Raw genomic sequence first — 27,499 nt, forward strand, 5'->3', positions numbered from 1 at the left:
TAGTTCAGCCAGAACCAGATAGAATTACACGATAACTGATGCTGAGGCTGAAGGCATGATTTATATGTGCTTGTGTATAAAATACCAGTGTGTGAATGAGTGAGTAAAAATCTAAGCGCTTTTGACATCAGATCTAAATAAGCAAGCAGCTTGCTCATGACATCACTTACTTCTAAAGTTACCAAATAATCGAACTTGTTTTTCTGTCCTTCAAAAACTCCAACTCTTTGTGTAGCCAATTGATAAGAGAAAGCATGGATGATCACTGTTTCCTCTTTGTTCAATGGATTATTAATAAACAATGCTTCTCCTGCTATTCCTGACATTATACGATTCTTCACTTTAATCCCAGAAAAACACAAGATGCCATTAAAACACATGGCTTCTTCAGTGAATTATCAGATCAGGAGTAAATCTATTTTCATCCACATTCCTCCAATAATCTGTTTAAGAGAACTAAGATGAGACCACTAATTGGAGTGTTTGAGGTGCTGCAGTTACCTAAAGAAAGCAGTGATTCGTGATGAAACAAGATGTTAGAAGATTTGTGAAAATATTACACGATGAAACCCGTTCCAACCAATACTGTTCCGTTTTTCTGGCACATCCCAGCTCAGAAACCAAAAAAAGTTAAACCCTCAAACAACAAAAATTTTATCAATCAGTATCAAAAAACCCCCATTTAAGGTGGGTTTTGCAGATGTACATTAAACAAAGCACACAAAAACCCACAGTCATGATAATGAAGACATTTGTATACACACAAGAGAGAATCCAGACTCCAGAAATTTGCCACAATTATGTGTTTCTCTTTTAATTCTGCATTTTATGTCATGGCACTGATTCTTGTTTTCCTTCTTCACTTTACAAATTCAGCTCTTTGGTCCAACCAACCAGCTTTGCCCTGTGACAACAAAGGAGGCTGTTGTTTGTTCCCTGTTCGGTTAGCTGTGTGACAGATGCCATGTGGTTTCTCTGTGGTGAGCACTGGGAATAGTGTAAGTCATTCCAGATGACTTGAGGCTTAATGAGGAGAGAGCAAAAGTTTTGGTATGGTATTACTCCCTGTCACGACTTTGTGTCGCAGACAGACAACATTCAGCCATCCAGTGTGCTTTCACAATAATTAGGAAAAGCAGTTCTACACTGTGACTAAAGTGTGAGCAAAGTGTAACCAAAGCCCTCATGTGAGGGCTGTAGTGAAACATTGACATTTTATATCAAACCAGTTACTGAAGTTAATGAACTACCATTATAGTTTATTTTGAGTATATAACCCACCCCCCTCAAAAAAAACAAAAAACAACAAAATGTAGGAATGCAAATGGGGAACTGTGACATCAGTTCTTGTCCCATCTCTGTTATCTGTTCCCTTTGGTCATTATTGCTTCTGTTCCAAGTCATTTTACATAAGCTGCAAATATCAGTCACTGACCTTTATTTATGATCTTAAATGCTCTGTTTTTCCAGAAATATTTCTTACCTTCCAATATAACTGTATCGATAAAAACTCCACTGCTTCCACTGATTTACATTTGTGTATATAAAGCGGAATCAAAACCTCCCTGAAAGTCTCAACAAAAACGATCATTATCATGCTTATATTTTATTAATGTACAATTTATCATATAGCCACACCTAGTGAAAGTGGAGCTGAGCATATATTTTTCTTCAGTTTATCACATAGTCTTTACACAGATGTAGAAGGACCCAGGTGCTGTGGTGCCACTGAGTGGTCAGTAAGTCTTGTTTGGAAGTTTCAATCTGAACATTTTTGCAATCACTGTCTTGATGTTTTGAACCTGGATGTGAGAAGAGAGAACTGAGTGACACTGAATGCTCATGTGGTAATGACATGCCAATCAAAAAGCAGGTGTACCCTGAAGTGTATCCTTTTTGACTGAAATATGTCCCCAATATAAGACTTTCAATGGAAAAGTCAACACTGAACTGTGTTATCTTGACTGGATTGGGTTACATCTGATGGTTCGGCCTTCGCCCATGGGGTTCAGGCAGGCTCAGCCTGAATGAGTCTCATGGGCCACCCCTCCAGTGGACACCACCTGCATGCAGGAGGGATACAAAAGAAGAGGCCTTAGCAATCAATTACCCAGTTACTGAAAGCTGCTTTGGATATATGGAGCTGTCTGGTGGCAAAAGAGCTAGTTGTTGATATTGAGAGACACTGGCTCACATCATCACATAGCTTGGGTTCTTGTTTTGAAGGAAGGAAGGTTCAGGGCTTAAGCAATCAGCATCATGGGCTCATCCGGTTAGAATAAGAATAAGCAGTCATCTAATTATTCTCAGGGTTTTCCTTTTATTCTCCAAATCAATAAGACAAAGAAGGAAGGAAAGAAAGACACACATGGACTGCTCTCTCTAAAAAGGACAAAGTACGATTTAAGTAACTCAAAATGATACATGAACTCAGGAGACTCAAAGAGAAACTCACCTCAGCTGCCGCCCCATGTGGGAGTGAAGAAAGAGTGAGGGGTAGGTGAGTGCAGTCCTTATATAACGAGTGACAGGTGAGTGCAATTAAGGCCAAGCACCACACCCAATCAAAGGTGAGGAAAAGAAACAAGGTGCATCTGGTGAAGTGAATGTGCTAGAAGGTGAGCCTTTACAACAGCCGCCCCCATATTTCTACTGAGAAATATGTTCAAAGGATTAGAGATGCTCCTTTTCACAAAGCGGGGGCAGAGGAATCAGACATGCTACAGGTCTACTATAGGTTCAGGGGGTCGACCTAGAGGTCGACAATGCAGGCCAGACAGTTCAGGGGGCCGACCATGTAGCCAGCGGTGGCGGCAAAGCAGGTCCAAATGGCAACCACATGGGATGCAGCGGCAGGCCCAGACCTGCAGACCGTTGGGCAGTTTTGCAGGTGCTGGGGCCAATGTACGGGGCTTGGCAGAGGCAGGACCAGGTGATGCAGGAGCAGGCAGCGCCCTGACCACTGGCGGAATGGCAGCCACAGGCGGTGGAACTGGTGATAGTGGCACTGCCGGTGACGACATAGGTACTGCTGATGGTAGAGTATGAGGTGGCTGAATGAATTCAGAGCCATCAGCGGACACAAGGATGTGCTGGAGCGGTTCTCCTGAACCTGAACTGGAAGATGTGAATAAACATTGGGCATGCGTGGAACTGCTCTGGGGTTGGAAGTCTGTGATTGGACCTTGGAGTGTCCATCCTAAGCGGGTTTTGACTGCTGCAGGAGATCCAAATGGTCCATGTCTAACTGGTGCAATAGGCGTAATAAGGTGGGTATGATCAGAGCCTATGAGCAGTAGTGGAGCTGCTTTGTTAGTAAAGGTTAATGGGATACCTTGAAGATGCTTGTATCTCCGTTGAAGAGAGGATACAGGGTAGGTGTGGTCTGAAAGTGCTAAGTGACTTGTAGCGAAGGCATTGTTAATTGTGTAAGTTTTCTCTGGATGTGCGATGGGAGAAATCTGGAAACTTACAGAAGAACCTTTAATAGTTTCAACTTCTTGATGGACAGTTCTGAGTGATAATTTTTCAGCTTTCCCAGTTAGGTCTGGGTCTAAATTTTGTGTTTAGGTAGCAGAAGTGCAGTAGCACTACAGTCAGCTCATTTTAAAAACAAGCGTCACTATTGGAACAGTCTGTTTTAGTGATGGGATTTCCGGCTCTTTTTAGAGAACCGGCTCTTTCGGCTCGACTCACTAAAAAGAGCCGGCTCTTTGGGCTCCAAACCGGCTCTTCAGGTTGTTTTGTTGCTTTAATTAATTTATTATTAACAATAATATAAAATTATGCATCAAAGGAAGTACTAATGTAAAAAAAAGAAGTGGTTTTATTTATATATGTTTATATATAAATATATGCGGTGGCCCCTAGAGACAAAACACGTACAAACTCCAAAACACTTTTCTGGCATGAACTGAACTTCCAAAACAGAGCTACCTAGATCACTTAAATTACACAATTGAAAGCATGAAAGCATATGTGTATTGTTTGTGTATTTATACACAAGCACTCTGCGCCTGAGCATCCTGGAGCACTTCTGTTTTATTTTGTACGTGTTTTGAGTTTTTATGTGCTTCGGAGTTTTTACGTGTTTTGGAGTTTTTATGTGCTTTGTCTGTAGGGGCCACTGTAAATATACTTTTATTTATTCACTCCACATAAAATGTAATAAACAAATCATATAATACAAAAACCAACTATTCACATTTCAACTTTTAACTATTTAAATTTTCAGCTTTTTCCTTTTAAACAAATTTAAAGTGAAACAACACAAAACACTGCAAACCACAGCACAATTAAATATAAATTAAAATATGAAAACAAAAAGAAGATGCATATTCTCTGTCATATGGACCTGCATGAATAAACTTTCTGAATCCTTTATCATCCGCAACTGAAAATAGTTGTGGATGATTACTATACCTTTCTAATGTGATGTTGTTGTCCCTGGCGCTTTCTCTCTCCTTCCCTCCGGCTCTGTTCCTGTGCTACTGCCAGTGTAACTACCGCCCCTCGCCCCTCTTCCCAGCGCAAAGCACAAGTGACTCGGAAAAAAAGTGCAAGAGAGAGGGTGAGAGAAAGAAAAGAAAAAAAAAACCCACGGCTCGCGTCGTTCACGTCAACGAACCGGCTCTAAGAGCCATTTCGTTCGCGACCGACACATCACTAGTCTGTTTCTTTAATGGCCCAAAGCTGAGCACCACTTGTACTATAGCCACTTGGTAAATATTTACCTTCTCTTTTTAGTTTAACAAACTTAAAACTCCACAGGTTTTTAGAAATAAAGGGCAGCCAACCGGACTTTGTACTCAATGGAAAAATGTGCAATTTAGAAAAGACAGGGGGGAAATGAGAGAGACTGAATAATGTGTCTATTGGAAATGTGCCAATAAGAAAATGTATGAATAGGTAATCCACTTCCAGATTTTTTTTGATGGATGGGGCACTTTTATTTCTCTCTTGACTCATTCGCTGCAGGAATCTCCAATCAGGCTGAACTTATCAAGCGTGAAAAACCATGTGAAAGAGAGGCTGACAGAGACAGAAGAAAACAAGAAGGTTCTTTCTCTTTTTCCTACTTGGAAAGCTCATTATTCCTCAAGCTTCCCTCGTCTGAAAAGCGACCCCCTCCTTTACCTAACTTCACTTTTTTTTTTTTTAGTCCCCGCCTCACCTCCCCACAAGCCCACACTATATGAGTGACTAGCTAGTTTTTCTTCTACTCCAGCACCACCTCCATTCTCTCACTGGCTCTTTCATTCCCTCAATCCCACCACTCCTCCCTCCTTTCCTTTTTCCTCCCCTCTCCTTTTTCTCCCTGTTTCTTTTCATTGTTGGTTGTTCACGCCAGCCAGCTGAAAGCCAAAGAGCTCCTCCGTCCGTCTCCCACTGATCAAGCTTTAAGACACAACTTTCCACAGAGAAACTGAGACTTTACTCCAAAGGAAGCATTCACTTGAGTCTAAAGGTACAGAAACAACTTCTACTTTTAGTATTTTATACCAGTTTATGTGTTTGCAGATACATTTACCCATCTAACCAGAAGCTGTGTTTGTGTGTGTGGATGTGTGGGAAACTGTACACGTGTTGAGGCTAGTGTGCATAAGAGGAAGTTTGCAGCCCTTTGCATAGCAGCACATGGGCTTGTCATAAGAAAGCATGTCTCCAAGGAAGGGTTAAAATATTTTCTTGTGGGATGGTGCTGCTAAATTATTGCTGTCATCTGTCAGAAGTTGCAATGGGATATTGTAATTTTTCAGTCTCACTTAAATGTATTTGTTCATCTGCTGTAGTAGTTTCAAACTATGATAGAGTCACTAACCTCTGTTATCTGATTCAACTAACCGCATGACTGTCTAATCTTAATAGCTGGGTAACTTTTAAAATATTATCTTCCCTCTCAACCAGGCAATTCCAAAGGAGAAGGCGTGACAGAGAAGATCAACGGATCAAGTGAATCATCAGCACCTTTAAGGTGTTCCTGTCACAGCTGAGTGGAGTTCAGGTTTTCCCACATTCATAACAGATCTAAAGATTTCACTCGCAGCTATGACTCAAAGCAACGGTGAGAACCAGCAGAAGACCCGGAGTGGTCTCAAACAAATCCGAGCCGGAATCCAGTCCCGATCAGTAAAAGCCAGACAGAAGGTGGAGAACATGACAAAAGACGATGTGAAGGGATTTTTTACCAGAAATGCCTTTGTGATTCTCACTGTTGCTGCAGTTATTATTGGTAAGTGGGGGAGGATTTATTTTTTACTTCAGGCATGTTTTACATGAAGAATAAATCAGTTCATTAAAAACTGAAGATTACTGGAGTACACCACATAGCCCTCCTCTCTTCAAACTTGTAGAGTGCAGCACATTCTAAGCGTCATGCAAATAATCCATGAATTTGCAACCAACAGCTCCACGCTGTACTAAAAAAGGAGGACGAATAAACACAAACTCTCCAAATGAGAGAATACAGGGAACGTAAATTAACTTCTTAACTGGCCTTTGGCATCAAGCCAAAGGTCAGCTCAGTGCTCTAACCTCTGACTCTTACTCAGTAGGATGTAAGCCGGGCCTGCCTGCTGCCTGGACATCTGCAGCCCTGCTAGAATTACACCATGCCACAACAAACACATTTGATTGATTGTTAAACTCCGGATACTCCTCACTTCAGGCTGCAGGGTCAGCCACCTGGGCTTGTCTGCGGATTACTGATGGAGTGAACAAACAGCTCATTGAAGACACAGACTTCACTGAAACCGAAGATGAAAACAGACATTTTAACAAGAAAATCTCATTTTAAAAATCAATTAAAGCAGGAGTTGCAACCATTGCGCAACTACTGGTGTTTTGAAGAGTCTAAACGGCACATCAAGTGCTTTTCACTTTCAACACTATAGCACCACCTACTTAGATTATCTTTTTTTGAAAGTAGTCACAAGCATTATAGCCTACTAATAATTTTAACTCATATTAAGGATGTATTCATTCCTGTGTTGGAGTTAAATCTAGGACTCTACTAAGCTCATGTTGTCATGTCAACTTAAAATGGTCACATTAAGTTTCTGCTTTGCTTCTGCTTCACACTGCAGGTATAATCCTGGGATTTGCCCTTCGGCCATATAACATGTCTTACCGTGAAATTAAATTCTTCTCTTTTCCTGGAGAACTGCTGATGCGAATGCTTCAGATGCTGGTGCTGCCCCTGCTGGTTTCCAGTCTCATTACAGGTATGGGCATCAAAACATTTTTAGAGCAATGAGGACACTAAAAGATACAGATGCATCTCCATGAAAAATACATAGACTACTCGCTGTCAGAACCTTGTTTTATTCTTGTTTTAGTCACAAGTACATCAGATTAGGAGGTCAGGGAACTAACCCCCATCAACAACAACAATAAAAATAGTCAAGTTTTAAGGGTTACTTTAAATCGTGAATGATGACTTAGAAAAAATGTCTCAAATAGAAATGATTTAGTTACTCTATGAGTAATTGCGTCATAAAGTTAAATACATCTGACACACCCAAGGCCACATTTTTAATCTATTATTAAGGTAAGTAACTTGTAGTCATTGTCTATTTCTGGCTTACCTCTCAGAAACGTACACTTGTATCGAACAACAATATACCCAGCACTTTACTCCCAATATCATAAATACATAATACTACCCTTTGTCTTAGCCACACATCCACAGCAGTAATTCAGAGTGCCTACTCAGTATGTCTCCACAGCTTTCTTCAGATTTTGTAATACAGTATCTAGTGTAGAAATGGCCTTCTAATGTGTACTCTGAGTTCCTGCTATCCTGTTGTGGAAGTGCTGCAACACATCAGTTTTCACATACGAAAAAAGAGCACATGACTCTGTTTTTATGGGATTTTATGTATGTGGATGTCTTAAAACTCGTCCGTGTTTATTTTAAGAAGCTGATAGTGTTGTTTGCTGTTTTGTGGCTTGCTGACCAAAATAACCCTCATGAGTGGCAGAGTGTGTTCACCTAGTGGTGCCTGTTTCTTTTAGGCCTCACGGTAGATGTGTTTAGAATGACCTCATAAGAGAGAGAGAGAGACTCAATCACATGCTTGATCATTGTAGTAATGCTCTAATCTTGCAACAGCATGTCCACAGCAGTCACAGTACATTTTATTTTATTTGAAGCCATTCAGAATTAGTTTATGCAGCTCGTGTAAATTTTGTCCAAATATTGCAGAACAATAACAAAACAAAAACAAATGACATAAAGTTTTCAAGTGTTTAATGCAAGTCAGACACACGTGAGTACTCGATTGTAGCAAGTGTAAGAATGAATCAAGTTATGGAACGTGTAAATTTCCAAAATACGAGTCAACAGCATTGACGAAATAGATAGGAGGGCCTAACGCCCAGTCATTGAGCACTGATTGGAGGGGATCGGAGGGGCCAGTCTCCTGAAGGGATGACATAGACAATTGTCCGATAATAACCTTCTTTGTGCTTCAGCAGGGCGTAACAACAGCATCCTCTGACATCATGTCACATGACCAACAGCATGTGGTAATCAAAAAAAAGAAAAAGGATTCTGCCTTAGTCACAAACTAATGCAAGTTATTAGACGCTATTCAGAACCAGAAACAGTCAAACACTACACTGCTGCACGTAGCCGATGCTGTAACAGCAAACATCATCGGCATGAAGAGATAAATAGTAGCACATGGAAAACAAACAGTATAACAATAATATGCAGAAATCTGATTATTGTAAGTTAAAAAACAACTATCACTTCATTCATACGTTTTAAATACAAATACTTTGTTTAAAAATAGACTTTCATGCATGTTCATAAAACCAGAGGTTTTTTTCTCATCTGTTTTTGTCTCTTGATCATTCAGGTATCTTTATTATTTTAATGGGGTAAAGTTATTGCATTACAAGTTCTTTTAGAACACAGTTAAAAGGTGTCCTACTCTAGTTGAGCTAAATGTAACATATATTTCATCAAGTATTTTCATTATGTTCTATAGGACTGATTGCTTTGCATACTATCATGACTTTGAGAATAACATATTATAGAGCACGGGAGCCTCACAGTCATGAGTTGTCTTTTGCAAACCTGTAGCCCTGTGCAATATGACTGTCACGCTCCTAAGACTGGGTAGAAAAGGATTTGGCTCTGAATTGATCTCTTCTAAAAGTGAAGTAGAACTCCAAATCAGTTTAAAGACCTCAAAGGTCTTTTAAACAAAACACAGAGGAGAAAGGACAGGCAGGAAGGAGAAGGCTTATCAGAGAAAATGTTTTTTAATCATAGAATAAGAAAGAGAGAATACAGAGAATGTTTCTTTTTTTCAAAATTATATTTCATTCAGTTTTTCTCTCTCTCTATAGCTCTCTTTTACACGTACTCCTTCACTCGCCCACTCACATAAACTAACCTCTCAATCCATATTGTCCTCAGGCATTTCATTGTGAGAGCCAACTCCACCACAGAACCTTTATACAGCCAAGAATGGGCTGGATAGGAACAAGAGACACGGGCAGTAAAAAAAAATGATGTGAAGGGATCATGAGAGGGAAGTCAGAGGAGGTTTCTGGAAGAGGAACATAAATCAAATCTTTCGAAGTGTGATTTTACAAGGAAATAAAGTCCAAGAGTACCATTGCAGGTCTCATAAGAATGTTCTGCAGCATCATTTTCCTCCTCTGTGCTGTCCTGCATGCACATAAGAATTTTAGCTACATGGAATAAGAGGCATTGAAAGGTACACGATCTCATCAGCTAAGCTGCAAGTTTAAAAACACCAATCTAAATATGAAGTGCCCCTTTCTACAAACCTACAGTCATTATGTCTATTTGCAGTTACTGCACTAAAAGTAAGTTGTTGGTATTTGTAGTTATACCCACTAAGGTGCAGAGGTATTGACTGACCATAAACTGACAGGTAAAGAATTGCTAGAACCGTGGAGTTTGTCTTTGCATTAAGGGCCGACCTCTTGGAATTGCAATGTCCTGCATTTCAACTTCCTCCCCAAGGCAGGCCTACTTTTGTATTTGATGAACATTGCCCATATGAAAAAAGAAGGTCATTGTCCTTCCTCTCCCTCAATCTTTCGTTCTTTTGAAAAGATGGAATTGGTACGGCTGTATCCGCTGTTGCCTGGACAACAGGCTGGAGATCATTGTGTGCGTCTGGGACTAACTAAGTCAACAAGTTTTCCCAGGGCTGTCAGAAAGGGAATTGGGGGAAAGCAAGAGAAGGGGGTTGATTGGGAGGGAAAGGGTGGCAATGAAAGAGGATTGAAGCAATAAGATCAGTCTCCCCTGAAAAAAAGGAAAAAAAGGGAGAGGGGTGAGGTGAGATGTGGGTTTGGAAAGAAGGGAAAGCAGGGGAGGTGTACTGGGGGACACTCTGAAATAAGGGGTCATGATGGAGGGGTGGCAGAGAAAGGAGGCGAAGAATTTGGGAGAAGAGAACGAGGAAGGGGAACGGTGAGGAGGGAAGGAAGAGGATCAAAAAGAATCGGATAAAAGCTCAAGTCTGGCCATGTTAAGACAAGAGGTACAGAGAGGGCCAAAGCAGGGGCAATAGCTACACCCACCCACCCACGGACAAACAGAGACACACACTCACAATTGTGCTCTTTGTCTGAATGCCAACTGACATAATCCATTTGCTGGCATCTCACCGTAACCTTAAACATCACAACTAAATACCAAATGACAACCTTTAACCCAGCCTTGATCTATACCCAGTATTAACCTGACCCCTATGACCAAGTCTTAGCCCTCAATATAACTTTCAAGGCTGTGTCATTAAATGAGGACAGACCAAAATGCCTTCACCTCCAATTAAAACTCAAACTGGTTCTCACACACACACTGTGGTATAGACAGTATCAAAGTGAGACATGCGAAATAAACACATACATCTCCCATCACACAAAGCTTTCTTTGCCTTCCTCAGCTCTGAATAAAGATAATGGCCATAATAGGACCTGACACTTTAAAAATACAACACCACTATCGCGCCCATTGAAGCGCCTTGTCAGTTTCTAAATCCAGCTCTCTGAATGGCTGTATTTCTTCTTGCTGCCATTATCCCTACAAAGTCTGTTTAATGCTATTAGAACTGTGGAGGACAGTTTAGCCTCCAGGCGCTGCGACTCCCTCACAAAGTCTTTCCGGCGGCCGTTAAACCTCATTTATTCTGCAGCATCAATTTCTTTCTGAGAACCAGATATTTCTTTTAAAGTTTCTTTCTGAAGCTAAAAATAATTTTGTTTATTTGCTTTTATTGTAATTTTAGTGTCGGCGTATCAAGCTCTATAAAATTTATAGCCTATAAATGTAAGTGCTAATATTACATTTAAATAGCAGAGGTACCTGTCTGGTTGTCATGCCAACATAGCTGGTGGAGGTATTACACCTTTATGCTGGGTAGTACATACCATAAAACAGAAAAGAAGAAGAAGAAAATAACACAGTAACTTGCTGATTTTTATGGCAGTAACTAGCTACACACACACACACACATACACAGCACACAAACCTTGAGCTGACGTTAGACTGCTTATCTGCAACCAACATCTCTACACAGTGTGTACACAGCAAACTAATGTTCGCGAGGACATGTAGAACTTTTTAGCAATAAAGAGAGTTCACGGAACGACGCCAGCTCTAGTTTTTAATTCAACTGCCAATTCATTTTTGCAGAGTTTATCCCCCAAATTGTAATTTGCAACTTGTGCAGTTTTGCGTATTACAATTTTCCCCTCTGTGTGCTTTAGGTGTTGTTTTTCCATCAGGAAAGGTCAGTCAGATTGTGTTTCTTGCCACTTTTTGTTGTCACAGATAGTAATTCAGATAATCCAGGTGGAGACATTTGATCTATAATTACAGCCTCATTTCCCAAGCTAACCGTATGCTCACAGGGATAGACTTTAGTGATGCATCAATAAAAATCCCTGGGCAGGATTACTGCATTATTCTTTTAATAGAAACCATCATAAAAACAGGAACATGCTCTATCTTTACAAACTTCACTGTAGTATTATTGCACCCTATTTAAAAAATAACCACATTCTTTTTATTCTACTATATACATAAAGAAATAATGAAATATTACAGTCACGAACTCTGCGGTGACTAATTTACATCATGCCCAACACAACCTTTATGGCACCGTTTCTTCATTAGTATATAGGAGTTATTACAGCATGAGTCACTCCATGCTTCTTCCAAAAGTACAGCTGTCAGTGAATGTGTTTATTTATTTTTAAAACTCTGCTCATATGTTTATGATTTGTCATTTTGCAGGTATTGCTGCTCTGGACAGCCGTGCTTCTGGTAAAATGGGAATAAGAGCAGTTGTCTATTACACCACTACAACCATCATCGCTGTTTTCATCGGTATTGTCATGGTGCTCATTATTCACCCTGGAAAAGGATCAAAGGATGAGTTCTCCAAGCAGCAGCAGATAGAGCAGGTCAGCGCTGCTGATGCCTTTCTGGATCTTATCAGGTATACCTTTATGCATTCTGACCAAACAAGCGTTCTCACAAGATCACTCCAGTACAATGACCGAATCAGCAAAAATGAGGATTCATAGTCCCTTACTAATTGCCCTTTTGATATAGGTCACTGAGATGGAGGTGTTCAACCTGGGAGAAGGATTTTTAAGTTGTTTTATCTTTTAATGCTGCAAAATGCACTGCAAAATCACACAGTGGTCTTAATATTCTATACAATTCCTTTTTGATTGTTTGATTGTTTTTTTTGTTTTTTTATCAATATGCATTTGTAGTTTGTAATTTATTCATTCTAATTTTTAAATGTACTGATTTTGTTGTGTTTTGCAGGAACATGTTTCCACCTAACCTCGTGGAGGCTTGCACCAAACAGGTAATTTTTCCTCCACACATTTCCCGTTTTCTTCTACACTTACAGAAAATTGATTATCTCACAAAGATGTCTCACATCTGTACCTGAGTGCACAGTTAGCATTGTTTACAAACTCACAGTTAGTAATCCTTTTCATATTGCCATTGTCATTTCTGACCTATGCTGCCAAAATAAACAGTGGAGTTAAATTCCACGATTAACTCCTTTGGTAGCATCCTTATAAAAACACATTAGACATGCTTTATTTATCTCAGTCTTTGGTAAGGTGTGCATTGCAAAACGTTATTAAAATAGACAAAAAGTATTTTGGGACAGTGATGGCACATCCAGCAAGCCATTCAAACACATCTCCACACAACACGTTATCCTATTGTGACTTTTGCTTCCTCATTTGAACACAATTTAGGTACGCTGAGATGTGTTTGTGGGTTGTTATATTTTGTGAACATTTGTGAAGGTTGCTTTTTTTTTTCTAGAGTTGATTCCACTCGCTATTTTAGTGAGGTCTGCAAAGATCTTGTCTTGCAGAACCTACACAGAGGACCTGAGGTCAGTCTGCTGGTCTGACCTTGGGACCTCTGCTCTGGCATCTCCGGCATCTCCGCCATCTGATCTTATATTTGCTCTGGCATCTTCTATCTGGGCGGTCTGAAGGATCAGACAGATGTGTTCCCTTATAGGTCATTCCATCTCAAATAAGCAAATTGTTAGAACATTTCTATTCTACCCTCTTTTATTTGCATAAAAATGTTATTGTCCAAAGTTCGAATATAATGAGTTCTGTGACATTTTATTGTCATAAATCAAACACTTTAGAAAAGATATTTTTTGAAAATGGTCAGTCAAGCCACTTCAGGCCATTTTCTTTGCACATTGAATCTGAGGAAATGTTTGAGTTAAAGATAAAAGCCTGAAATTTTCACTTGTCTTTCTTATCATCAAAATGAATCCAGCTCTATAATTTGGGTAGATGCATCAGAAAATGTCTGATAACCAGAAGCTTGAAAAAATTCAAGCCTGTTAAGTCTAATATTTGTGCATGTGCTAATAAAAAAACACTGTAAAAGACCATTAGTGACATTTCTGAATCTTGAAAAGTATTTGATATATAAAACGAAACTTTCACAGCAATAATTGTATATGTCGAGAACAAGTCCCATGTTGATTTGAGCTGGCCTGACCCTTCATCTGTCTTGACTGACCCCACTCATCTTAAAGGAAAAGTAAACCTAAGAAAGAATGTTAAAGACTATTGGTGTTAGGGTACATCAGAACTGGATGGCTTGCATTTGCTGTTGTTTCTCTACATTTTATCTAGAACAAATTTATCCAGATTTATTAAGATGCCAGGATCATCTGGCAGAATTCTTATCCAAATACTCATTTTTAAGTTGTATATTACACATCAGTTTCATAGTAATCTTTAACGCTATCTTTAAGCTAAGCCATTTTTTTCTTTTTAATTATTTTTAATTACTTTGCCCAGATATTTAGAAACTACTGTTTGAGAGCTGTCTTCTTTCTTTGCTAAATTCCAGTTCAAGACACAATACGCCAAGCGAGTAGTCCATGTGACGATGACTATAAACGACACGTTAGTCGCACCCAATAGCAGCCAACAAATAGAGGAGATGATCCCTGTGCCAGGATCGGTAAATGGAATCAATGCACTCGGGCTGGTGGTGTTCTCCATATGCTTTGGTCTCATCATCGGGAACATGAGAGAACAGGGACAACCACTAAGGGACTTCTTTGACTGCCTGAACGAGGCCATCATGAGGCTGGTTGCCATAATAATGTGGTAAGTACCACAAAGGATGGTTATTGGATGGATGAATGACGTGTTTAGCTTACAAATTCATAACAGCCATCTTTCTTCAGGTATGCCCCCATTGGTATCTTGTTCCTGATTGCTGGTAAGATTGTGGAGATGGATGACATTTCGGCTATGGGTGGCCAGCTGGGAATGTATACAGTGACAGTCATTTGCGGGCTGCTCATCCACGCCATTTTTGTCCTGCCCACTCTCTACTTCGTCATCACCAGGAAGAACCCCTTTGTCTTCATTACTGGCCTGTTGCAGGCGCTCATCACTGCTCTAGGAACATCATCCAGGTAAAGAAGCATCATCCAAAAGCCTTTTAATATTATTCACTTTTGTGTTGTTTTAGTGATCTGGAAAGAGATTTTACACGTGTGACACTAATGTCTGTGCTGTTCCCAAATGAGTTGAAAACAAACTGCAATAACTTTTATTAACATGTCAATCAGCAAAATAAATTGTGTCAGATTAATAATATTAATAAATTAATTATTACACCACCGTCTCTTGCTCTTTCTGTCGTCTTGCAGCTCTGCCACATTGCCTATCACCTTCAAATGCCTGGAGGAAAACAACAAGGTGGACAAACGCGTGACCCGCTTTGTGCTCCCCGTTGGTGCCACCATAAACATGGACGGCACTGCTCTGTATGAAGCCCTGGCAGCTATTTTTATCGCTCAGGTCAATGACTATCAACTTAACTTTGGACAGATTCTCACCATCAGGTATGTGCTGTACACTGCACTCTTTTATCAGATTTGTTTTGTCACAATTTCCCTTAGATTTTGTGTGCATTTACGCATGGTGTTTCTTTGCCACCAATTAGTTGGAGAGGAATAAATAAGTAGTATTGTAGCCAAGGGAATACATTTAAGTCACCCTCTTCAGTGTTATTACCATAGAATGACTTAATATGGGGACAGAAATTGAATTTCCAGGTAATTCGCTCCATCTGCCTTTATTTGTTTTAGTATCACAGCTACTGCAGCCAGTATTGGAGCAGCTGGAATCCCTCAGGCAGGACTGGTCACCATGGTGATAGTGCTAACATCTGTAGGCCTTCCCACAGATGACATCACACTGATCATTGCCGTTGATTGGTTCCTGTAAGTATTGGCTTTATATTGCTACAAAAAAAACACACACACACACAAAAAAAGCTAATGTTCTTCTGTGCAGTCAGTAAAAAAGGGAGACTAAGCCAGGCTTTTTCACAATTTAGCTGTGAAACTGCATCACTCACTGTACAAACTGGAAATAGTTTGGTATGAGGGAGGAACGGGGAGGATTTAATTTTGAGAAAATAAAATGTAGTGCTGCTGTGTGGTATGAATTCAATCAATTTGGACCTAGTAGAAATATCTGTTGTGCCTTGCACTCTTGATTAGAAGATAAGAGGACAGCTTCCAGAGACACTCCTTTCACATTCCACGATACGTAATCCATCTGGATTTGATTCAATCCACAACTATCTCCTGCGCTAGCCCCTTCTTCCTCCCATCTACTGGCTGTGTACATTCAGTCTGAGGATAGCCTGAAACAGTTCTAAAATCACGCTTACAATTTTCTAATTAAATTTATTTTTATGAACACATGTCGGTGTGCTTTTTTTTGTTAAGTTTAGCATCTTTTGTCCTGTCTTGCTTTGGTTTGTTCTCTTTTGTTTCATGTCTAACCTCCTGTTGTCACCTGTCTTTCATTAGGGACCGGTTGCGCACCATTACTAATGTCCTTGGGGACTCCATTGGTGCAGGCATAGTGGAACATCTGTCTCGCCATGAGTTGCAGAATACTGACCCCGAGGTGGGCAACTCAGTGGTGGAGGAGTCAGAGAAGAAGCCATACCAGCTCATCAACCAGGAGAATGAGTACGAAAATGAGCATCCTGTCAGCAATGAGACCAAGATGTAAAGACAGGGTTAAATTTGCTGCACTGCTTTGAACCACATTTTCAACTCTCAAAGTCCTTTTGACTTCTAAAGTTTTCATCTGATGAGATCGTATGATTAAAGTGATTTACAGCTAGAATCTATTTCAGCCAAGTGAGTTTCACTAATGTGTGAGGCTTCTCTCACATCCCACACACTTGAAGTGATTAGTAGCTTTGTGCTATTCCTAACAGTACTATATGTTATGCCAGAGGGTGGCAGCTGTTTACTATTAAGAATGAAAACAGAGCCCAGTGGTCCATGGCGTGCATGTTATCCAACTTCTCCCAGAACTGTGATGACTAACCTTACCCACTAGAGGCCAGTATTGCTGTATCGGGAAAGCAGCCCACTTGCACACATTTTCTGGCTTTAATTGTTTTTCATTGGTTATGTTTATGAGAAATGTTGTTAAGTGGTAGTAAAACTCTATCAGGAGACTTCATGCACATGGACTAAATGGCCAACATTTTTCAGCCTATATGGAGGAAAAAGTGCTACTACAACTTCTGTACAGTCATTTGTGACTTTATTTTTTATGATCATTGTACAGATATCAGCTGAATGAATGATATATTTACAAAAAGTCTTTTATCCCTTAACTATCCAAAGCAGTATGTGCTGTCAGGCAAACAAAGCTCTCTCTCTTTCTCTCTATAACTATCACCTCAATCACTATAATCATAAATAGTGACATAAGATAAGATAAGATAAGATAAGATAACCTTTATTAGTCCCACACGTGGGAAATTTGTTTTGTCACAGCAGGAAGTGGACAGTGCAAAAGTTATGACGCAAAAATTAGAATACAATAAGAATAAATACAGTACACAGCTGTACAGAATAGAATAAAATAATATACTATATACAGTAGAATAAAATAGAATAAAAATATACAATAAGATAAAAATAGAATATGAATGCTATATACAACTGAGTAAAAATACAACGATGCCAGAAAAGATTATTGCACTTAGTGTTATTGCACATGTGTGGATGTGTGTTTGTTCAGTTAAAGTCTTTGTTGTGGAGTCTGACAGCAGTGGGGAGGAAAGACCTGCGAAATCTCTCCGTCCCACACCGTGGGTGCCGCAGTCTCCCACTGAAGGAGCTGCTCAGTGCTGTCACAGTCTGCTGCATGGGGTGGGAGACGTTGTCCAACAGGGATGACAGCTTAGCCGCCATTCTCCTGTCACTCACCACCTCCACTGGGTCCAGAGGGCATCCTAGAACAGAGCTGGCATACCAAAACATACCAAAACTACTAACTCATGTTTTCTCTCTTTAAATCTGCTCAGCTGCAGATTCGAACTTTAAGTCCTTTAAGATTTTTTTTAAACCAAAAAAGGAGTCTGTAATCCAAATTTCTCTATAGCTTAACAGCAACCAACAAAACATGGTGCTGTTTCAATATAAAGACAGTAATAATGTGGTGACTGTAAGGTGGCGCCTTCAGACTGAAAAATAATTGCCTGGAAAAAAAGAGTTAAATGATAGGTTGGATGTTAAATTTTCATATTTTTCTAGAAACATTATGGTGGATTTTTCTGAATTCAGTTTGGCGTAGAAAGTACAATTTTATGTGTACACTTCTTTGATTTAGATAGAGATCTAACAGATTTTACATCAGAGCCTTTTAGTTTAATGCTTAGCTTTACATTTGAACTAATTCAATATAAAGGACATATAGAATGCATAGCAGATTCTTTGTATAGAAGATCCATCTGAATATAATGTAATTGTATAGGGAAATGTAGATAAATGTGTATATTAATTGTAGCTTAAAATGGCAAAAGGTTACTTGAGGATTGTAAATGTAAAGACGCTCTTACCAAACTAACATTTCCTCTAGTTCCTCTTTACAAATGCAAACGGTGCCGGATTAAAGGACCAAATGTTTCTCTTTACACACTTGAGGAAAATGAATAGATCGTTTGTTTACAGTTCCTGGTGTCTCTCTTGATATGATTTTCTCATTAATTCACAGGTACGCATACACACACATGAACAGGAAATAATGAGAGTTGTAGTTTTATCTTGCATGATTATTTTGTTTTTGTTTTGCTTTTTTGAATAAAAAAAAATAAAATCTTTGGTTGTGTGTTTATTGTTTGATCATGATTATCAGAAATGTGAAATAATCAGTGAATTCTTAGCTTTTGGAAATCGCATATAAATTGAATAAATCTTTGAAATCCACTTTTAGCAGTTGTGAACATACTGTCAGGAATGCATTCATTCAAGGTTATAGGAGGAAGAAAGCAGACCTTGATTCAGTTCTTTATACATTACATAAATTAAAATAAAACATTTAATCCTGGGCAGGTCTTAAAATAAGGCAAATAAAAGTTCAGATGAATTACTAAACATGGCATATCAGATAGTGTCATTATTTATGTAAGAAAAAGATTTGGTCAAAAGGCAGAAATGGAGTATAAAAAAGGAATTATTAGGGTAAGTAGCAGCAAGGAGCTGCTAATCGAATGAACTTGAATAATCTGTCATCAGCAAGTGTGAGGACCCCTATAACAGCAGGTTTTGGCAGTTTGCTGGTCTGAAGCATTCAGGTGTGTTTACACAGTGCCCAAGAAGAAAGCCATCAGCAATGATCTTCGAGTAGAAATTGCAGCTGCCCATCACTCTAGGAAGAGTCTTAAGGTCATTTTCCAAAAATGTCCCTTCTTCTACAGTAAAAAAGATTATTCACAAGTGAAAAAGACAGGTGTAAATGTTCTAAAGAGTGGACATCCAACCAAATTCACATCACGTGGGACTGTACAGTGCTCAGTGAAACGGCAACAAAACAAAAACAACAACAACAACAAACGTACATTTCAGACTCCGCAGGTCTCAGTTAGCATGTTCAAGTTCATGACAGCACATTTTGAAAAAGATTGACCACGTATGACTCATTTGGTAGGTTTGACAGGAGAAAGCCTCTTCTCTCTAAAAAGAAAGTGGCAGCACATCTAAGGTTGCATCTGAATAAACCATAAAACCTCTGGAATGTCCTTTGTACAGATGAGATCAAAGTGGAGATGTTTGGCCATAGTACACAGTTCACATGTTTGGAGAAAACCAAACACAGCCTATGAACACACACAACTCATACCAACTGTCAAGCATGGAGGTGGAGAGCTGGTTATTTGAGCTTGTTTTGCAGCCACTGGACATTGGCACCTTACAGTTGTTAAGTGATAATGAACTCTGTATAGCAAAAGAGTCAATCAAGGTGTTGGCACAGTCAATGACCATACATCAGCCCATTTGAAATGCTGTGGAGGGAGCTAATGAGAGCTGTGCATAAATATATGTTCAGTTATCCTGGACAAGACTGTGCTGAGCAGGTTAAACAGATTTTTGTAAATCAGTTAACATGCTTCTCATCCTAATGTAACTCAACAGACACACAAACAAACAAAAAGAAAAACAAAACAAAACCCCACATGTATGAAAAGGGAAGCGACGCAAAAAAAAAGGCCCGTTAAATTTCATAGCCGCTAAAGTAAAGTTAATGTTAATGTAGTAACAATGAAATAATATGTTAACACTCTGAAAGAGGTATGCTTCACGAGTAGTTTTACATCACTTATTAATCTGGTATTCTGATTCCAGTAAAGTATTCCTGCTTTGACTTTAACACTTTTAATACAACCAACTGAAATTATTACAGACCGGTGCACTGTGTATATTTTTAAATGCATCTACATAAGCTACATGTATGGGGGAGCGGGGGGTTATACTGATATATTTGTGGTAATTTCATTGGCTGTTTATTTTTCAAAAAATATATTAATAATTTGTTCATATGGGTGTCTGTAGTATATTTACCAAATCCAAAATTTATAATTGACTGTAAAGTAAACAGGCCACTGAAAAGAAACTTGTCTTACAGCGCTCCCTAGGGGCAAAAACACGAAATGTCGCATGGCATTTTGTTTGGCGCCGATGGAGGGAGTCACTCCTGAGATCTTTGGTCAGTCAGACGGCAGAACTTCCGGTCGGCATTTTGTTCTACGAGAGGAGAGCCTCTTGATGATCGCAACAATCGTCATATTTCTCATTTACTGTCGAAATTGGCTGCATTCATTGATTATGTCGGCGCAGACCGACTGAAACTCCGAAGAACGAATGTTTCCCCATGATTGTACGCTGAAATATTCACCCTTGAGTGACGGAAGAAGAACGAATCAGCCCGACCCGGATTATTGTTGATAGCTAGCAGGCTAGCTCATCGGCTAGTTGGCAAGCCACTAGAGTTCCTTCTGGAGGAGCTGCGAGAGAGAAGAAAGGGGGAGCTAGAGATACGGACACAAACCAAGCTAAAACATTCCCCTCCCTTTGAACGCAACATCCGAAGGTAAATATAATCACACATCTGTATCTTTAATCCAACTTTTAAAATTCCGACTATTATCAATAACGTTGATAAATGTTCTGCCGCGAGACCACCTACGGCGTCGTTAATCGTTGACCGGGAGGTAACGGAAGCTAGCGAACTAGCCAGCCAGGCTAGCTTAGGTGTGTTTTTGCTGTGCCGAGGCGCACGGCCTCGACTGGATGTCATTTGTCGAGCCCGAGGATTGGGCCGTTGCCACGGAATTAGGAGTCTGTGCCGTTTTCTTTACATCTATTTACAAATGCGCCGTTTCCTCCCCGAACAAAATGGAAATTTGCTAAAAATTCATAAACCCCTAGTAACGCTTCCTTGTATTATTTGCATTGCCTTCCGTTTATTTGAACGAGCAGCAGCATTAGGAGCTAACTGACAACATTTACAGCTAGTTAGCACAACTGGCTAGCTATTAAAACACGACTATTGTTGTTAGTGAATGTTGGGCAGCTAGCGTTACTCATCTTAGCTGCTATACTCAGTGGTAACACTAGCTTCACGCTTAGCTCGAACGATCCAGACAGTCAACTTCTTGGCAGTGCAAAGGTTGGAGAGGTTTTGTTCGCAAGTAGCGAGCTGCCGCTTGCAGTTATGCTAAGATAAACATTGAAATTGATGGTAATATTAACTGCACGGGAGCTAACTTTTTTGCTGTTATTATTAATGCTGTTTGACATCTTAGCCTGTGTTTCGGGTTATTGGAGCCTTTGGCAGGGCTAGTAGTGGTTTTGGTGGCGAACCTGCTGTGAAATATTTTGACTATGGTTCGCGCAGAAACATACTCTGCCCCTGCTCTTCCTTGCTTTACTGTTTGAGTTAGGTATGCATGTTGTCAGATATTTTCCCCCTTGACCAGAGCCAGTACAGTTTCGTTGGCTTTCTCGAATTAGCCAGTGTGCAGAATGTGCACGGGGGCTGGCGGCTTCTGGAGGATGCAGCCCCCACTACTACCGCCACCATCACAGTGCATCTGTTCCTTTGTGCTGCCTCCTGCCTGTCAGTCTCACAGCTGTCAGCCAAGCCCCTGCATGCATAGGGAAACCACTCTACCACTGAGCATGCTAAAGTTGCCGCGTGCTAATGCACTGTTTACAGTGTCCGTCTGTCGGTACCCTGCAACAGTTTTGCCGCGCACGATAAGTTTTGCCTATTAGGGATCGCATGCTTTCAGTTCATGTCGCGTTGCAGTATGTTGTTTACATATTTGCATGGCTTTAGTGATGTGCGGAAGTCGATCAAAACTTGTTGCTCTCTCTTAGAAGCCAGTGCCACACACTTTTCATTCAATTTTACGGATAATGTAGTGTTAACGAGATGTTCATAGCAAAACAATAATGCAGGCACTGGCATTATTTTACTGTTTTGGTTTAGCTCCATTGGCTAGCTGTAAGCAGAACTTCTTTTGAAGTCTTTACAACTAAGAGTAAAATGTAGGTTTAGATTACAGAGTCTGATGCAAAGCTGTTTTCTTTTTCGGCAGATTGAAGGACTTTTTTTTATCTGAAATGTCAGTGAGTCCACAGGAGACTGCACAGAGTTCGTCAAAAAGGTATCATTAATTTATATTTGCAAAAGCTTAAACTACTTACCCTTTATATTGACATTGTTGTTATTTCCTGTCTTGATTTTAAAAATAGTGTAAAGTGCAAAGTAGCTTGTCAAGAGGTTTCGGCTGCATTTTTTCTTTGCTTGTGTGCCCCACACACACATTTGTCAGAGGTTAAGGATCTAACAAGCAAAGGGATTTCAATCCAAAAAAAGGGCCACAGGTTTTCAAGGTTTCTCACAGCGAGCTGTATGGTTTGAAATGAGTGATGTTTAGGTATCAGGCAATGTAGTTAAATTGTAGTAACACAAGATGAATCCCTATTCAGATTAACAGTGCTTTTGGTATTAGAAATGGTTGTGGCTCATTTATGGAAATGCATTATCTTGAGGCTGTATAATATTTAAAAACGTGTGCTGAGGGGCAGTCATCCCGTGTCAGTCTTAGTCCTTTCATTTAGCTGAGTAAGGCAAGCTTTTAAAGTTTTGTTGATGTTGTCCTATTGCATTTACACCCCTTCCTCAATATTTGTTTGTGTATATTTTGCATTTCTGCTCTTAGGAGAGGTGTGAATAAAATACAATGTCACATAAATCAGTGGTTCTCAAAGTGGGGTTAAGGACCCATAGCCAAGTGCTCTGCCAAATACTTTTTACAGAAAATATTGCTCTGTGTCATTTAGAAGCATGGATTGCATATTTACAGTTGGGAATCATTTGCAGTGTGTTCGCATTACTCCCTGCCTCTTAAGTGTTGTTGTTTTTTTAACACAGCTACAACTGTTAAGATTTGAAATTACATTAACCATTATTTACCTGTAATAATAGGCTGGAAAAAGTTAATATAGCAAGAAAAAAGTTAAAGTAAAACAAAAAGGAGGACAGAACCTGGCAGGTGTTAAAATGTAACACAGTTAATGTTCAGGTGCTAATATCTGTTGCAGTTACAGTAGGCTCAATCATTTTATACGTTCTCTCCCTCTCTCTCTCGTTTTTTCTTTTTCACCTTGCACTGACAGCAGTGTGTGTGTGTAAAGTCTGAAGCGGTGAGAGCTACACCTAGGCCTTTGTCACACAGCTGTTTGACACACACACACAGTATGCGGTGGTGCAGGTGGATAATGCCCTAGTAACCTGCAGCAGTTCTGGGTTTAACAACATTTCTGTTGGAAATCCAGCTTCACTTTCTGTGATACTTGGGAGACGGGAGCTGCTGGTAGCACCCACAAATGTACAAACAGCTGACTATTGAATAGCACTCAGAAAGTACTATTGCCTAACCAGATAACTCAGTAGTATTACTTAGTATTATGTGGGGATTCAGGAAAAATTTGTAGTGTATTTTTAGTGTGACATGTATGTCATGTAACAATTAGTTGTGTTGATGTGTAACTTTGTGACCTGAGGGCTATACGACAAAGCAAGTACACACTCAGACACAAAACTAAAATTATGGATATCCCAAAAGTCTCTGGCAACTTTATGAAAAAAACTTTTGTTAAATCAGGCTTTTTTTCACAAAGAAAAATCTGACTTTGCACATGTTTTCATAAAGAGAATATACTGATACACATTATGAAGAATAATCACGAATTGCAAACAAACTGCAACGTGTCTGCAATTAAGACAAGAGAAGAATATTCACTTGTATGTGCTTATTTTACCACTCAATGCACACTCGGAGCTTGTTTTTTTTTTCTGAAGTGAACACTTTACATTAGAGCTCTTAACCTTAAAAAAGTGATATATTTAACATGATTCCCAGGAAGTGCATTTAGGTCCCAGACTGTCTCATGTTAAAGCACAGGGCAGTGTGGAAAGCACTTTAGTTAATTGACTTAGCAATTAAGTTTTTGTTTTGAATCATCTGTGTAATAAACAATAGTGGAGTGAAATTGAGTACTAAAAATGTTTTTACATCACAGACTGTATGCTTGTCGGTTTGTGATGCGTACAGTTCGTGCTACTGTACCTGCTTGGCTTTGTACGATGGCATTACGGCTCATTGGTTTTGCATATATAACGCGCTGTCTTCCCTCAGTTGAGAATATCTGTCAGCGAAAGGGTTGCACATGTTGCAACCAATTTTACTCAGAAACTTTGAATATAAAAATGAGAGATTATGAGGCCAGATTGAAAGAAAGCCACCCTTGTGACATTGAAAACTTGCCACACACACAACATGCCTCAGTAACCATTAATCACGCCTTGTGGTACATTCCTCAGGATTCAGTTCTCGGTGCTTTTGTATCTGTGGGGCATTTCTTCAGTGACACAACTAACCTGCGCTTGTACTAGCTGCATGGCATTACTAAATGCTGTGAAAAACGTAAGATCATAATTGAATAACCAATGAAGAACACAGCATTTTATTTTGATTGACACGCTCTAGCAGGACATTTATTACAGCGCACACCATTGCCACATGAAACGCAATGTCAGCATAAAGGCAGACAGAAAAAAACACAACAAATATTTGGGTCTATTTTTATATTTAAATAATATGACTAATTATAGCATTTTTGTGTTAAATAATTTCTTTGTATACATTTTTATGACCATTAACTCATTTTGTAATTCTGTACTGCAGCAGTTCTTTCTCTCTTTTCTTGTCCATCACTAAAGCTGCTTTTGTCTTTCTCTTACCGACCTCCCTGTCTCTGCTAGGTGCCAGGAGATGTGAGGACGGGTGTCGTCCATCGACCCCCTGATCTACCTGTGTATCAACACACTCCCCCACCCTCACCTTCAGCATGAATGGGGATATGCCTCATGTTCCCATCACCACTCTTGCTGGGATCGCTAGCCTCACAGACTGTGAGTGTCACATAGTTATGTTACAAACACAAGTTTTCACAGTTCTGTTATGTCTTCTCTCCCAGTGTTAAGTCCTAAACTGCAACATTCGGTCTGAACAGATGTAAATGTGCAATAGTGATTACATGCACATTTTTTTTGTTTTGTTTTTGTTTTTCCCCCCATTTACTTCTGCGTCTCTAAACTTTTCTGAGACCTTATGTCCTGTATTGCTCACATTTTAACTCCTAAAATGTATATTTGCTGAAAACACTCTCTTCTTGTATTAGTGTTGAACCAGCTGCCCCTCCCTTCTCCTCTACCTGCCACCACCACTAAAAGCCTCCTATACAATGGGAGGATTGCGGAGGAAGTCACATGCCTACTGGGCTGCCGGGATGAGAATCTGGCCTCCCAGCTAGCCCATGGTCTGAACCAGGTCTCCACAGAGCACATGTGAGTATATAAGTGTCTGTAAGACAATATGCTGTCTGGATGAACAAAGACAAAAGGCCAACTAAAAAAACAAACAAAAACCCCAACATGTTTTCATGGAAATGTTTTGGCTGTTAAAGCTCAGACGTCAGGATAACTTGGCTTTAAAGCTGATTTAAAGCAGAAGAGATGCTTTGCATTGCTTAATTCTTTAACTAATTAAAACACAAAAGATTAATTTTTAATGAATCTGAGAGATGAAAGACTACCATGAATGTTAATGCTTCCACTGCGGGAAACTTTTCTAGGTGCAAATACTACACATAAAAAGCCAAAAACCCGTGTACTGAAGAGAAAACTATTTGTGTTCTCTCCAGGTGCTCCAGTTTCCAATCCAGTTCAAAGATGTTCATGTTATCTTATTTGCTGATTCCGAATTGGCCATATAGTCAAATTTCTGTTTACTGCTTAAAATGTATTCAGCATTTTCTTTCTGCTTTTGACATTAAATCTGACACTTTTCTAATCTGCCTCATTGTTTTGATGTGAACTCGTTTTGTGTGTTTTCAGAGAGCTGAAGGACAACCTGGGTAGCGATGAACCAGAGGGAGATGCACCACTGTTGCTGCAGACCATGCTGGCCAGGAACCCTGGCATCTTCAGGGAGAAAAGTATGGGCGCAATTACTTGTTGCACATTAAGTCGTTATGTTACTAATATAAAAACAAAAAAATCAAGCTTTGTGTTTTGGGTTTTTTTTTCTATAAAGGTTATTCATTTCAATTCTCAATTTTGTTTCTAAACAGATGTCATGCAGCAGCCAATGGTACAACCTTTTAAGATGAATTCCATGCATAGCCCTGCCCAGTCTGCAAACTTCCAGCCAGCTGCGATTTCTCCCAATCCACCAAGGTAAGATTGACAAGAATCTGGTTTATTCCAACTTTAAATTTTAAATGTTAATTAAAGCACAATACAAATACATCATGTTTGAATTTAAATAAATGTTTGGGGTTTTTTTGTTTATGCAGTGTGCTTCTTCTTATTTTCTGTCCTTACATTTTCTCTATTCTAGCCGGTTTGTGACACCTCCGACGGGTTCCAGTAGCCGGTACATGGGCCAACAGAACAGTCCAGTACCCAGCCCATACACTCCTCAGAGCCCTGCCACAGGTTACATACAGCAGTATCCCCACCAACAACCACCCAGCTATAACCAACACCAACAGATTCAACAAGGTGAGAACCTGTGTTTAATGTTAATGCGCATGCATGGAGACTCAGAACTCATCATTAATTTTTTTTCTAATGTTAAACTTGCGACTAAGTCTGATGGCGTCTTTGTTTGATTTTGTCAGCCATATCCGTAGCTTTGGCTTCTGGAAACTCTGTTCCCTTTGGATTGAATAATAAGCAGGGGTTTGACTGAATTCATATTCTTCATACATAAATCGAATGTACACTGAAGTTCTCACATCAGATAATTGTGGCTCCTATAATTAAATATAATTTGTGGAAATATTTATGTTTTGTATTTACAAGGCCATTGCTGGTGTACACAAACATGACCTTTTTCTGTTAATTCTACGTGTGTGTGTGTGTGTGTGTGTGTGTGTGTGCGTGTGTGTGTGTGTGTTAACAGTGTTGTTCGATTCTCAAATATTATATTTGCGCTTATACACAAACAGGTTGACTATACACTGAT

General features: G+C 39.6%; 2 protein-coding genes and 1 long non-coding RNA gene across 9 annotated transcripts in view; 2 read left to right on the forward strand and 1 right to left on the reverse strand.

The window, feature by feature from the left end:
* Positions 1-1,617: 1,617 nt before the first annotated feature.
* On the reverse strand, positions 1,618-2,891 carry LOC309718927. 2 transcript variants are annotated; one of them, XR_014280110.1, is made up of 3 exons: positions 2,456-2,891; positions 1,880-2,063; positions 1,618-1,802 (listed from the first exon to the last, which is right to left on the reverse strand). It is a non-coding gene; the product is annotated as an uncharacterized lncRNA (long non-coding RNA). The 2 variants fall into 2 exon arrangements; XR_014280111.1 differs by having other exon boundaries at positions 1,979-2,063; positions 2,456-2,880.
* Positions 2,892-2,898: 7 nt separating this feature from the next.
* Positions 2,899-18,718, forward strand: slc1a3a (solute carrier family 1 member 3a). The gene is made up of 12 exons (XM_082554581.1): positions 2,899-3,269; positions 4,978-5,058; positions 5,162-5,467; positions 5,908-6,232; positions 7,086-7,223; positions 12,290-12,494; positions 12,833-12,875; positions 14,414-14,676; positions 14,757-14,990; positions 15,228-15,422; positions 15,669-15,803; positions 16,401-18,718. Exons 4-12 carry the CDS (start codon positions 6,049-6,051, stop codon positions 16,606-16,608), a joined length of 1,605 nt encoding a protein of 534 aa, XP_082410707.1. The 5' UTR covers positions 2,899-3,269; positions 4,978-5,058; positions 5,162-5,467; positions 5,908-6,048; the 3' UTR covers positions 16,609-18,718.
* A 1,856-nt stretch (positions 18,719-20,574) lies between these two features.
* The window catches only part of nipbla (NIPBL cohesin loading factor a), a 28,254-nt gene continuing 21,329 nt past the window's right edge, over positions 20,575-27,499 (forward strand). For 2 of the 6 annotated variants that reach the window (XM_082553630.1, XM_082553633.1), the window contains exons 1-7: positions 20,575-20,985; positions 22,499-22,567; positions 25,231-25,380; positions 25,650-25,815; positions 26,365-26,465; positions 26,601-26,706; positions 26,870-27,033. In XM_082553630.1, coding sequence (XP_082409756.1) covers positions 25,317-25,380; positions 25,650-25,815; positions 26,365-26,465; positions 26,601-26,706; positions 26,870-27,033 — 601 coding nt within the window. In that variant the 5' untranslated portion in view covers positions 20,575-20,985; positions 22,499-22,567; positions 25,231-25,316. Of the gene's footprint in view, positions 20,986-21,206; positions 21,234-22,498; positions 22,568-25,230; positions 25,381-25,649; positions 25,816-26,364; positions 26,466-26,600; positions 26,707-26,869; positions 27,034-27,499 lie in introns of those variants that run through there. The other 4 variants (XM_082553634.1, XM_082553635.1, XM_082553631.1 and 1 more) reach the window with 3 other exon arrangements.

This window comes from Aulonocara stuartgranti, assembly GCF_965226115.1.
Source record: "Aulonocara stuartgranti genome assembly, chromosome: 12".
NCBI classification, from domain to species: Eukaryota; Metazoa; Chordata; class Actinopteri; order Cichliformes; family Cichlidae; genus Aulonocara; species Aulonocara stuartgranti.

What these genes read in the sequence shown, in the direction of transcription:
- slc1a3a (XM_082554581.1), top strand. Translation starts at nt 6,049, where the DNA reads ATGACTCAAAGCAACGGTGAGAACCAGCAGAAGACCCGGAGTGGTCTC. An exon ending in GGACAGATTCTCACCATCAG is followed by an intron (nt 15,423 to 15,668) that starts GTATGTGCTGTA and finishes TATTTGTTTTAG; the next exon opens with TATCACAGCTACTGCAGCCA. An exon ending in ATTGCCGTTGATTGGTTCCT is followed by an intron (nt 15,804 to 16,400) that starts GTAAGTATTGGC and finishes GTCTTTCATTAG; the next exon opens with GGACCGGTTGCGCACCATTA.